The sequence below is a fragment of the Chlorocebus sabaeus genome, chromosome 23 (assembly GCF_047675955.1).
Source record: "Chlorocebus sabaeus isolate Y175 chromosome 23, mChlSab1.0.hap1, whole genome shotgun sequence".
Lineage (NCBI taxonomy): Eukaryota > Metazoa > Chordata > Mammalia > Primates > Cercopithecidae > Chlorocebus > Chlorocebus sabaeus.
Genome location: NC_132926.1, coordinates 40,073,251 through 40,086,140, shown reverse-complemented (window position 1 = coordinate 40,086,140; position 12,890 = coordinate 40,073,251). Strand labels below are relative to the sequence as shown.

Below are 12,890 nucleotides of genomic sequence, written 5' to 3'. Positions count from 1 at the left end.
TGAGCCACTGCTCCTGACCAACAAAGCCCTTTTCTCGTTCAAAACCCTTTCTTCCCAATCCTTACCTGATTATCCCAGGTGGCCACATAATCCTCTTCACTATCTCTCAGCATTAGTTAATACAGCTCAACACAGTTGTAATTAACTTATAAGTTTTATATTTTATAAATATCTTGAATACGTGTTTACTATCATCTCTGTTTCATCATGAAGACTCCAAAGATTAGAACTTTCTATCTCCTGTCTATTTATATCCGGTATTTCTCTCCACATCCAAAGCAGTGCTCACGTTTTGGAGTCAGACATATCCCAGTTTGTGTTTCGACTCCACCACTCACAAAGCTGAGTAGGTTATGTGAATTTCCTGAGTCTCTTCATCTGCAGAATGGGTTTGTTATGAAGATTAAGCAGATGATGTACCATCGGGTCCAAGATTCTGGAAGTGCTCCATAACAGTAGTAATTATCAGTGGATAATTTCTTTATTTGCAATATGAAGATATTACCTTTTGCTCTTAATGGACATTATGGTAATGTAGTGAGAATTAAAAGAAGTAGTAAGTCATTAGAAATAAAACTTCGTGGTTTAATTGGAGCCCTGTAAAGACTAGCTGGAGAAGTTCAAGGCCTCAAATGAGAGATTAGACTAATGAGGCTTTTGTCTGAATTTAACACATTTAACAAACCCTTCTTGGTTACTTACTGAGCTCTGCACTACCTAGGTAAAGCCTCATGTGGACATGAAAGACAGAAGGCCACATTTATCCTGGAGATTTGTATCTATATTACGGGAGGAAAGGCATACGGACGTGAGCTATCCTCATACTTGTCCATGTTTCTCTTCTCTCTCAGGAGGGATGATTCAGAGTCAGCAACTCACATATGCAGTACTGCACATGGAAAGTATTACTGTTACTCTGTGGGGAAATAAGTTTCTAAGTGCAGCAATCTGAAATTAATAACTTTCTCTGTGGAAACTCTCTTGACAACATCTCGAGATGAAGCCAAAGAGCACAATTTTTATGGCCTTGGATTATCTTCTCTGTCTGCTTGGCTTGCACTAGGCATGGATCTGTGAGCCAGAAATTCAGTTTTCCCCTTCGTTGTACAATTTGCCTGCCAGCTGGAGGCCTAATATAGCAGTGACTCAATTTCTCAATTCTCCAATTTATCCACCCATCGAATCAAGGCAAATAATCTCAATTTACTTATTAGAGGCTTTGGGGAACTCAAGAAAAAAAAAACAAAATCCTTACCGTGACTACAAAACATTTTGGTTGAGGACATAGGAAAAAGAGATTGGAAGTTGGAGATCAGTTTTCTTTTACTTTCAATGGAAAATATTTCTATGATAAAGCCTGTTATTTATATTATGATAAATATTTGTGTCCGCATGCAGGGAGCATATAGATATTGAGGGAGAAAGTAATTTAGGAAAGAAATAGAAGGATGGCAACATCTTTTCCACAAAAGCCACAGCACTGCAGACATCCATAAAGATTGCAGTTGTTGCTCCAATAGCCATATGTGGCAGGCTGACAAATTCTTCTTTCTTTTTTTTTTTTCAGAGATTGTGTCTCATTATGTTGCCCAGGTTGGTCTCAAACTCCTGGCTCCTAGGCTCACGTGATCCTCGAGTCTCAGCCTCTCAAAGTGCTGGGATTACAGATGTGAGCCATTGTGCCCAGTGGACAAATTCTTTTTTATTCTTTCTTACATGTAAATTTAGACAATCTGGACAAAGAAGTCTGGATTTCTACTTTCCACTGCTGAAATTTTTAAAAATTTCAAATTAGATTTTTGCACCCTTTATACAAGACTACATGGCAGGACATTATGTTTTTGATTCACTGTACCTGATTACATTTAAAGGTTGTTTTTCTGGATTAAAAACAACAACTGAGGGACAGAGTAAGGAGCCTCTAAATAGACTTCAGAGCTTGGAATGTTGCTACATTTGTTCACTCTTTCAGCATGTTCATATGTGAAACTAATATTTGGAAACAGCGACAGATATGGAGAAGTTTGGATACTGAGAGAGAACTCAAAGTGAAGATGGTAAACATCTAGAGTTTTTATTGATTACAATTTTCTCATATATACAGAAACCTCAGGGTGTGTTCGAAACACTGCTCTCTTTTAAAATACATAATTAACTAAACTTCAAAATTAGAAGCTAAGACAATAATCATATTAATACAACCTCTACACTGCCAACTTGGAAAGGCAATGAAGAAGAAATGGGAATTGCAACAAGCTTCAGAGAAGGAAGATTTTTTTTTCTCTGTAGGACATGTGGGTAGAAGCAATTGCAGATGGCTGGGTGTGAAAGAAACAGAGCTTGCAAGCATGCTATATAACTATACTGTGCTAGATGCCATTGGGAGGTAATAAGATTTAAAAGACAAATACTCTTGTCTTCACAAAGCTTATAATTTAGTTGTGCAATACTGGTTAAGAAAGCTGGCTTAATGGAGTTGTATTCCAGCGTCACCGCTTAGTAGCTCTGTATCATTGGGTGAGATATTTAACTTCTTTGGGCATAACTTCCTCATCTGTGAAACACTGATAATTGTATCTCCTATATGGCAGCTATGCCAGCATCCTTTCTGTTCTTCCACAAGCCAATCTCTCTCTGGACCACCCTTTGCACCTGTTCCTGTGGCCGGGAAAGCCTTTAGCATGGCCAAACCCTTGAAGTTTTGACTTCCATGTCACCGACTCAGGGAGCTTTTTTGGAAAATATGGTTTCTGATTCCGCAGATGAGGCTGTTAAAATACTAAAGAACTGCATAAACATGAGGATGTTATTATAATCATCCACCCTAAGTAGGATTTGAGATCCAAGCAGTTCTCAAGGATTTAGGGTTAGCAAACATTTACTGTAAAATGTCAGATAGCAGGTATTCTAGGGTTTGCAGGCCATAATAAACAAAAGGGTGCTGCTGTGTTCCAATAAAACTTTATTTATGGACACTGAAACTTGAATTTCACGTACTTTTCACAGTCACGATGACAGACCGGCCCCCTCCCTGTCGCTGGCTGACCCCTGGTTTATGAGTATGGCAGATAAAAGAAGGGAGTGAATAAGAACCACGATTCTGCTGCCAGACACCAGGGATCAGGTCGCTGCTGTGAAGATTGTCAACCTCTCTGGTTGCCAACGACCTGGAGAATGGTGCTGTGGTTCCTGTGTCAGGGTAGTCGTGCTATAGGCTGGATGAGGGCACGTAGGTGAAGCTCAGTGCTTGGCTCGAGGTGCTCATCAGCAGCATCTCCCTTTCTTTGGGCTGGCCTGTTAGTAATTCGTTTTTAGTGGAATCGAATACAACACTTGAGCCTCGGAGGCTCAGGTCGTCGGAGCAACTACACCCGGGCCGGGGCACCTCGGGGCGGCGGCTCAGGGCTAGGGTAGGCCGGGCCGGGCCGGGCCGGGCCGGGCGGCGCGAGTCGGGGGCGGGGCGGCGGCGTAGCGTCGCCGTCGTAGTCCCCGCCTCTTCCCCAGGGGCCGCGTCTGAGCCTCGGCGGCGGCGGCGGCGGGGACGCTTACAGCCTGAGAGGAGCGTCTCGCCCGGGAGCAGCGGCGGCCATCGAGACCCACCCAAGGAGCGTCCCCCTCGGCCTCCCAGCGCTCCCAGGCCGCAGCAGCCGCGCCCATTCAGCTAGCTTGCTCGCTCGCTCTCCTTCCCTGCTGCCGGCTGCGCCATGGCGTTGGCGTTGGCGGCGCTGGCGGCGGTCGAGCCGGCCTGTGGCAGCCGGTACCAGCAGGTAAGCGGCGCCCGAGTCCCGCCCCGGACTCCGTCCCCCGGCTCTGCCCTGCCCGCTGGCCGCCTCAGGCCTCTCTGGCCGGCCGCGGCTAACTCGACGCCGGGGCTTGGCAGGCCGCGCTGGGCCTGGAGGGGCGGGTCGGGCCCCGGGCTCGGATTCGAGGCTGCCGCGGGCCCGGCCTGCCCCTCTGCGACCCCGGGTGGGACTCCGGCGGTGGAAAGCCCTCCTCCTGGCCTCGTTTCCCGCATTACCCAGGGCGGGCGGGTCCCTGAGTCAGAACCCGAGACCCACAGGCGGCATCGATCTGAGGCATTCGTTTTTTCATTTTTCCACCTTTGGTTTGATGTCATTGGAAAAGAAAGAAAGAAAAAAGCAAGAAACGGAAACTGGGTGGTGAGAAAAGATTAAAATCTCTGCTGCTGCCGATAGCTCCCCACAGCAAGATGCTATTGCTCAGGGTTTCAGAGCCTAGTTTGTCGAAACCCTTCCCCCTCGCCTCCGTTTTAAGACAAAAGTGAAAAATGAAGCAAGAGACAAACCCGCAGTTTGCAGTAGATTTGGAAGAGGCGATGTTTGGCTGTGGTGATGCCCCAAAAGGGAGAGCTACGATGAAGTCTGCAGGGCGTGTGCCGGGTGTATTTTAAATGCTTGGAAGTGACGTTTGAAGAGATTTGATGGCATAGCTGGGGAGGAAATGTATAGGGAATGATTGGATCATTTTCTCGGGTCTGATTTATAAATTGAGGCCCCAGGGAAAAGAGCTGCTTGTTTCACTCCCCATCTGTAGCTAAGTTCCCCCAGGAAATGTAGAGACCTTCTGCAGGATTTTTAGAAATGTTAATCTAACATATCGTAATTGTGGGAATTGAGCCAGGTGGTAAACTGATGTTGCTTGGAACCGCAAATAACGGCTTGTGTTTGTCATGTTTCACATGGTTTCGGTGCATACAGATGTCAATCCTGCTTTTATCAAATAAAATGTCCTGTCTTAGACGATCTACAATTTTATATTTTAGAAATAAGGAAAGCCAGTACGATGAAAACGTAGATTAACCCTGGTGCGGCTGGTTACTGATTTGTTTTGCTATCATCAGCCATGTGTTGCAGTCCGCCCCCACTCAGAATTGGACTCCTAAAATGACTAGTTAAGAATTTCGCTTCTTGGTTTTATAAACACGGCCCAAATTGTGGCAATGCAGTTAATCCTTAGATCTTTTCAGAGCACATGGATCTAGCACATGCTTTTTTTTTGTATGACCTTGGGCAGCCTGTGGGTTCCTTACTGCTTTAATAAAATGGGAATAACAGATGTCACTTAACTGTGACATCTTTGCAAAGTGACTTGCAAACAGTGTTTGCAAATCACCCATACTGTATGCTGTCATCTGATTTCATCCTTTTCATCCTGACTTGGATAAGGCGAACAAGCGGAAGAACTGTGGTTTTTCTTTGTACTGCCATCTTCTTGAGCTATTAGGTAATGCCGATATACTGTTAGAGTACAAAAAATTTGCTGGAGTATCAAAATCATATATCCCTTAGTGTGGCATTTAATATTTTTTAGTTATGCAGAATTGAAGTATCAAAAAAACGAAAAAAAAAATCTTCCTAGAAAAATTGTAGAAGATGAAAGCCCAAAAAACTGCAATACCTTCCCTAAACAAAAACCAACTAGATAACTGAAGGTAATATTTTAATGTGCATTCTTGTGGGTTTATAGCTATGTTATAGATCAGTGTATGTGTGTACAGATAAGGAATGCAGGAAGGCTAATATTGATTTTTTTATGCAACAATCACCGTACTAAGTGATTTACGTCCATTTTTTAAAAAAATTTAATCCATACCAAACCCTTATGAACCAGGGTTTGTTCTCATTGTCAAAGACTGAAAGTGGCTCAGTAACTTGCCTCAAGGTCACAAGCTGCTAAGTAGTGATTACAAGGATATACACACACTCACCTACTTAAAACACAGGCTCACAGTCCAAATATAGGTGTATGCATTAGCAGATATATGCACATGCATATGTATTCTCTTATGTACCCATATATACATGTACAGACATATCTTATACATTCGTGTGCAGTTTTATGAGCCCCTGATCATACTTGCACATACTTTTGCACGTGTCCATGTGTATCTTGTTCTCAGACATGTGCATTCATACATTTGCATGTGTGTATCATGCACATGTATCTACAAAGGCATACTAGATAAATAATGAAATGGGTTCATATTTCTATTTTGTAATGTTCTTCACACAATGTTATTAACATTTTCTATATAAAATATTTTTAATGTCTGCATGGCATGTAATTGTATGGATGAATCGTAATTTAACTAATTGCCTATCTTTGGTCACTAAGAATGTTTATAGTTTTTTTCGTTGACTGAAACTTATTTTACATACATCTTCAGCCGTTTCCTTAGCATAAATTACTAGACATGGAAATGCCTGGTCAGAGAATATACATATTTAAAAGGCTTTTGAATTATAGAATGATGGTGAATTGTCCAGGCAACTTGATAGGAGCATGATATTCTGGTTGTCACACAGGGCTGTTCTGACTTCTATTTGATCTGGTTAATCAAATTGAGCTAGTTTTCTCACCAAGTAAATGTAATGGAAAACTGTATGATTCATAAATGCAAACACAGTTTTGTCTTTATAGCCTTTTTATTGGTAGCGTAATATGTGGACAACTTGAATTTAGCATAGTAGTGACAGACTATGCAGAAAGGCTAGGCTCAGCCAGGTGCGGTGGCTCACACCTGTAGTCACAGCACTTTGGGAGGCTAAAGCAGGCGGATCACTTGAAGTCAGGAGTTCGAGACCAGCCTGGCCAACATGGCAAAATCCTGTCTCTACTAAAAATATAAGAACTAGCCAGGTGTGATGGCACTCGCCTGTAATCCCAGCTACTTGGGAGGCTGAGGCAGGAGAATTGCTTGAACCTGGGAGGCAGAGGTTGCAGTGAGCCGAGATTGTGCACTGCACTCCAGCCTGGGCGACACAGTGAGACTCTGTCTCAAAAAAGCAAAACAAAACAAAACGAAAAACGGCCAGGCAAGGTGACTCATGCTTGTAATCCCAGCTCTTTTTGGGAGGCCGAGGTGGGCAGATCACAAAGATCACGAGGTCAAGAGATTGAGACCATCGTGGCCAACATGGTGAAACCCCATCTCTATTAAAAATACAAAAATTAGCTGGGAGTGGTGGCGTGCACCGGTAGTCCTAGCTTCTTAGGAGGCTGAGGCAGGAGAATCACTTGAACCCAGGAGGCAGATGTTGCAGTGGACTAAGATCGTGCCACTGCACTCCAGCCTGACAACAGAGCAAGACTCTGTCTAAAAAAAAAAAGCACGGTGTGGTGGTGTGCACCTGTAGTCCCAGCAACTTGGAAGGCTGAGGCAGGAAAATCACTTGAACTCAGGATGCAGAGGTTGCAGTGAGTCGGGATCGCGCCACTGTACTCCAGCTTGGGTGAGCAAGACTCTGTCTTAAAAAAAACAAAGGTGCCAAGGTGGGTGGATCATGAGGTCAGGAGATCAAGACCATCCTGGTTAACATGGTGAAACCCTGTCTCTACTAAAAATACAAAAAATTAGCTGGGTGTGGTGGCGGGTGCCTGTAGTCCCAGCTACTCGGGAGGCTGAGGCAGGAGAAACCTGGGAGGCAAAGGTTGCAGTGAGCCAAGATTGCACCACTGCACTCCAGGCTAGGCGACAGAGCGAGACTCTGCCCACCTCACCCCCTCCCCCCAAAAAAAAGAGACTAGGTTTATAGGTTCCCTGTGGCATTATTTTGTTTTGTTTTGTTTTGTTTTTTTCATTTTGAAACTGAGACTGTGTCTCAGACAGTATGGAAGCACTATTTTAGAAAGACCTAAGTAGGCCCATACTGAGTGCTGAGAAACCTGTTGCGTGTTTCTCTCTCTGAGGACGTTAACTCCCGTTCATCCGTAGATGAACGCAGATCTTCTGCAGTAGATCTGTGCATGAATTTTGCCAGTTCATTCCAAGTATTTTAGGATACTTGGATTTCAATTCAGTGTAAGTGGGTGATAATGACACTGCCATGTAGGTTCAAACAGATTACAGAATGCTTAGTTCTGGACTTGCCTCATTACCTGCTAAAGAAAGTTGCCCATTTGTAAGCATCACCAATACTCTGTATTATAGTTTGATGACATTGTAGAGCAGCTTTTGAAATGGTATAGTTTTGGATAAATTCTCTTAGGATTATGGAGGAATATTTTGATGAGCATAAGAATTTCATCTCTGATAGGTCAAACCATATTCATGTTAAATTATTAGATGAAGTAATGATCCTGGAGGAAGGAATGAATAGTGCTCATGTGGCTTTTTTGCTTATTTTTCAGTTTCAAAAGAAGTTATAATTATATCACAGAATGCCTCTTAGGTTATGTCAAAGTTTCTTAAGTTATATGCTGTATTTGTGGCCTACATGGTCAGTGATCAAAGAAAATTTATAAAAATATTAGGAAGATGGATAAATTATTCCTTTGAAAACTTTTAATTGTGGTAAAATACATATAAAATTTACCATGTTAACCGTTTTTAAGTATATAGTTTAGTGGCATTAAGTACATTCACATTGTTGTGGAACCAGTGCATCTCCAGAACTTTTTCACCTTGCAAAACTGAAACTCCATATTCATTAAACAATAACTCTCCTTTCCCCCCTCCTCCAGCCCCTGGAAACCGCCATTCTACTTTCTGTGAATTTGACTACTCTAGGTACTTCTCATAAGTGGAATTAGATAGCATTTGTCCTTTTGTGACTGGCATATATCACTTAGCATAATATCTTCAGAGTTCCTCCATGTTGTAGCATGTGTCAGAATTTCCTGCCTCTTTAAGGCTGAGTAATAGTCCATTTTATATATGTACCACATTTTGTTTATGCATTCATTTGTTGATGGATGCTTGGTTTGCTTCTACCTTTTGGTCATTGTGAGTAATGCTGCTATAAAAAACATGAGTCTACAAATATCTTTCAAGTCCCTGCTTTCAGTTCTTTTGGATATACCCAGAAATGGAATTGCTGGGTTGGTTATACAGCAATTCTATTTTTAAGTTTTCGAGGAACTCCCATACTGTTTTCCATAGCAGCTTCACCATTTTATATTCCCACCAGCAATGTATAAGGATTCCAATTTCTCCATATCCTCAACATACTTGTTCTCTTGTTTTTGGTTTTTTGATAGTAGCCGTCTAATGGGTGTGAAGTGGTATCTCCTTGCAGTATTAATCCCTATTTCCCTAATAGTTAGTGATGTTGAGCATCTTTTCATGTGCTTATTGGCCATTGATATTTTCTTTAGAGAAAATGAGTATTCAAGTTCTTTGCTTATTTTCGAATTGAGTTTTTTGTTTCATTGTTGAGTTGTAGGAGTAATTTCTTCATGATGTTTACATTTTCAACTTTTACTATGGAAATTTCAAACACATACAATAATAGAGTAGTATAAGAAAGGTTCTGCACCATCACCTAGCTTCAGCAATTGTGAATGAATGGCCAATATTATTTCATTTATACTCACCACATTATTTTGAAACAAATCCTAGAAATCATATATTGATAAATGTTTATATGTGTAACTCTAAAAGAAAACAAATGGTATGATATTTCAAGAAGATATCACTTGAGGAATATATCATGAGAGCTCTCTTGTAATCTGTGAGGAGTATGGAAACAGGATTTGTCAGTGTCGGACTGTGGATCCATAACTAACTGTCGTTTGTATTGATTGGTCTCACTCTTACCAAGCCTCATCCTTTTTTTTGTAGCAGTGATAGATTCCTGTTAATCTATCCTTGTTTTCTTACCTGATCCCATGGGTGACCACTTGTTAGGCAAGATTTGTTTGGCTTAATCATACTATGTCCTGAAAACAGGGCAGCACTTCCTGGTTTGGGCAGAAACCAAGGCCCAGTTGAACTGCTCTAGGGAATTTTGCTCTAAGCTGATGCCACCAGTAGTTTGACTGCACATAACTTCAAATTGTTTTATCCTAGACATCAATTATATTTCATTATTTTATGCTAGGGTATAAAGTAAATCCTACCATGAGAGTAACTTCCTATTTTTATTAAGAAAGAAAAAAAGGCTCGAAGAGATTCAAGTGACATCCTCAGATTTATTTGTTTTTAGGGCTTTGAAATAATCATTTTGGTTTCTTAAAATGTTCTTATTTTATCTTTGAGCAAGTACAATAGCTTAGAAGAATTATATTCTTTTTTCTTTTCTTTTTTTTTTTTTTTTGAGGCAGAGTTTCGCTCTTCTTGCCCAGGCTGGAGGGCAGTGGCACGATCTTGGCTGACTGCAACCTCTGCCTCCCAGGTTCAAGCGATTCTCCTGCCTCAGCCTCCCGAGTAGCTGGGATTACAGGTGCCCGCCACCACGCCCAGCTGATTTTTTGTATTTTTAGTAGAGATGGGGTTTCACCATGTTGGCCAGGCTGGTCTTGAACTCCTGACCTCAAGTGATCAGCCTGCCTCGGTCTCCCAAAGTGCTGGGATTACGTGTGTGAGCCACTGCGCCTAGCCTATATTCTTATAATAATGGACAATTTAGATAAAGCAACTTTAATACTTCTGTTCCATTCGTACTGAAAATTGGCTTGATGGTTTATCTTTTTCTCAAGTCATTGTTGCCAATAAGCTAGGCAACTGGCAAATATCATGTATGAAAGTTTTTGGGTTTGACATACTTTCCAGTGGTAATTGCTTCTAGTGGTTGACTAGGTGGGGGTATGAGTCAGAGTAGGCTCTGGGTATCCATAGGTTGCACATTTGCAGATTCGACCAACTGTGGATTGAAAATGGGGAAAATAACAATACAATAATAAATAATAATACAAGTAAAATATACACTATAACAGCTATTTAACATAGTATTTACATTGTATTAAGTGTTATAAGGTGATTTAAAGTACATGAGGTAGGTTATATGTAAATACTATACCATTTTATGTCAGAGGCTTGTGCATCCTCAGATTTTGGTATTTGTGGGGAGTCCTGGAAATAGTTCCCAGCAAATACTGACGGATGACTGTATGATATGTCTTATTAACTTGATCAAGTATGGTAGTAAAGCAAGTATAACCTGATAACACTTAGCACATCCTACTCTTACAATAAGGCTTACTCATTATTTTTCTGAATAACATAATTTATATTAAATGTCCTAAATACTAGCACTGATCAAGTTTAAGAACATTCCTAGTGAAATATTTTCATATTGATTAATGCAGTTCCCTTCATATATATATTTCTTTTCTTTCTTTCTTTCTTTCTTTTCTTTTCTTTTCTTTTCTTTCTTTCTTTCTTTTCTTTTCTTTTCTTTTCTTTTCTTTTCTTTCTCTTTTTTTTTTTTTTTTTTTTTTTTTGAGGCAGAGTCTTCCTCTGTTGCCCAGGCTGGAGTGCAGTGGTGCAATCTCAGCACACTGCAACCTCTGCCTTCCAGGTTGAAGCAATTCTCCTGCCTCAGCCTCCTTATTAGCTGGGACTATAGGCACCCGCCACCATGCCCGGCTAATTTTTGTTTTTTTAGTAGGCGCGGGGTTTCACCATGTTGGCCAGTCTAGTCTTGAACTCCTGATCTCAAATGATCTGCCCACCTCGGCCTCCCGAAGTGCTGGGATTACAGGTGTGAACCACCATGCCCAGCCTACTTTCATATGTATTTTTCTTTTCTTTTCTCTTCTTTTTTTTTTCTGAGACAGGTCTGGCTCTGTCACCTAGGCTGTAGTGCAGTGGTGAGATCTCGGCTCAATGCAATCTCCGCCTCTCGAGTTCAAGAGGTTCTTGTGCCTCAGCTTCCCGAGTAGCTGGTATTACAGGTGTATTCCACCATGCCCGGCTAATTTTTATATTTTTAGTAGAGATGGGATTTCACCATGTTGTCCAGGCTGGTCTCGAACTCCTGGCTTTAAGTGATCTGCCTGTCTCTGCCTCCCAAAATGCTGGGATTACAGGCATGAGCCACCGTGCCCAGCCCATATGTATAATATATTTCTTATACCTGAGCAATTTAGCATAATCTTTGATAGTTTTTCTGTTTTTGTCTTTTAAATTAGTTTATCTCAGCCATATCAATTAGTAGTTACTGTAATCAGAGGCTTGAATACAAGTTGGAAGTCTGTCTGGAGACTGGACAGTTTATGAATAGAGATATAAGGGCTTAGGGAGTGGTGCCTGTTTAATAATGATTTCATTTTCTTTATCATTCAGTGCTTAAATATGGTATTTAAAATTAAACATTTTGTATTATACAGTAATACATTCTTCATGTGCTAGATTCAGACAGTAACTTTCTAAAGAAAAACTTGATTTCCCTTTCCTTCCTATCTCTTCCCAGAGCTGTAACTGCTCCTCAAATTTGGTGTGCGTTCTACAGGCTTTTTTTTTTTTTGAGACAGGGCCTCACTCTGTCACCCAGGCTGGAGTGCAGCGGCGCAATCTCGACTCACTGCAGCCCTGCATCTTCAGGCTTTCTTCTTAACTTTTCCTTCGCTTTAAATGTTTTTTAAATAAAACTGTACTTTCAAATAGACACAAGTGCCGCTCTCATCACATCATATCAAGAATGCACACTGTCAACATGACTTATCATTGTTTACATTGGCCTTGACTTTACTTTTTGGAACTTTTTTCCCCTAAGATGAGTTCCTGCTGTGTTGCTACCCAGGCTGGCCTCAAGCTCCTTGCCTCAAGCGATCTTTCCCTCCCAGCCTCCCGAGTAGCAGGGACCACAGGCGTACACCACCACGCCCAGCTCTGAAACATTTTGAATTTTTCGGAAACACAGAAGACAGTAGAGAGTTTCTATATGCCCTATGCCCACCTTTCCCTATTAGCATCTTGTATCAGTGTGGTACATTTTTCACAATTATTGAACAAATATTAGTACATTGTTATCAACTAAAGTCTGTACTTTATTCAGATTTTCTAAGTTTTTACCTAATGTCCTTTTTCTGTTCCAGGATCCCATCCAGGATCCAGGATGATATAATGTGGTAACGTTACATTTAGTCGTCCTGTCTCCTTAGGCTCCTCTTGGCTGTGAGTTTCTCAAACTTTCCTTGTTTTTGAT

General features: G+C 41.4%; 1 protein-coding gene across 1 annotated transcript in view; it reads left to right on the top strand.

The window, feature by feature from the left end:
* Window positions 1-3,403: 3,403 nt before the first annotated feature.
* NDFIP1 (Nedd4 family interacting protein 1) overlaps window positions 3,404-12,890 on the top strand; it is a 46,065-nt gene continuing 36,578 nt past the window's right edge. The window contains exon 1 of the mRNA XM_008014784.3: window positions 3,404-3,767. Within this exon, the coding sequence (XP_008012975.1) occupies window positions 3,705-3,767 (63 nt within the window). The 5' untranslated portion in view covers window positions 3,404-3,704. The remainder of the gene's footprint in view (window positions 3,768-12,890) is intronic.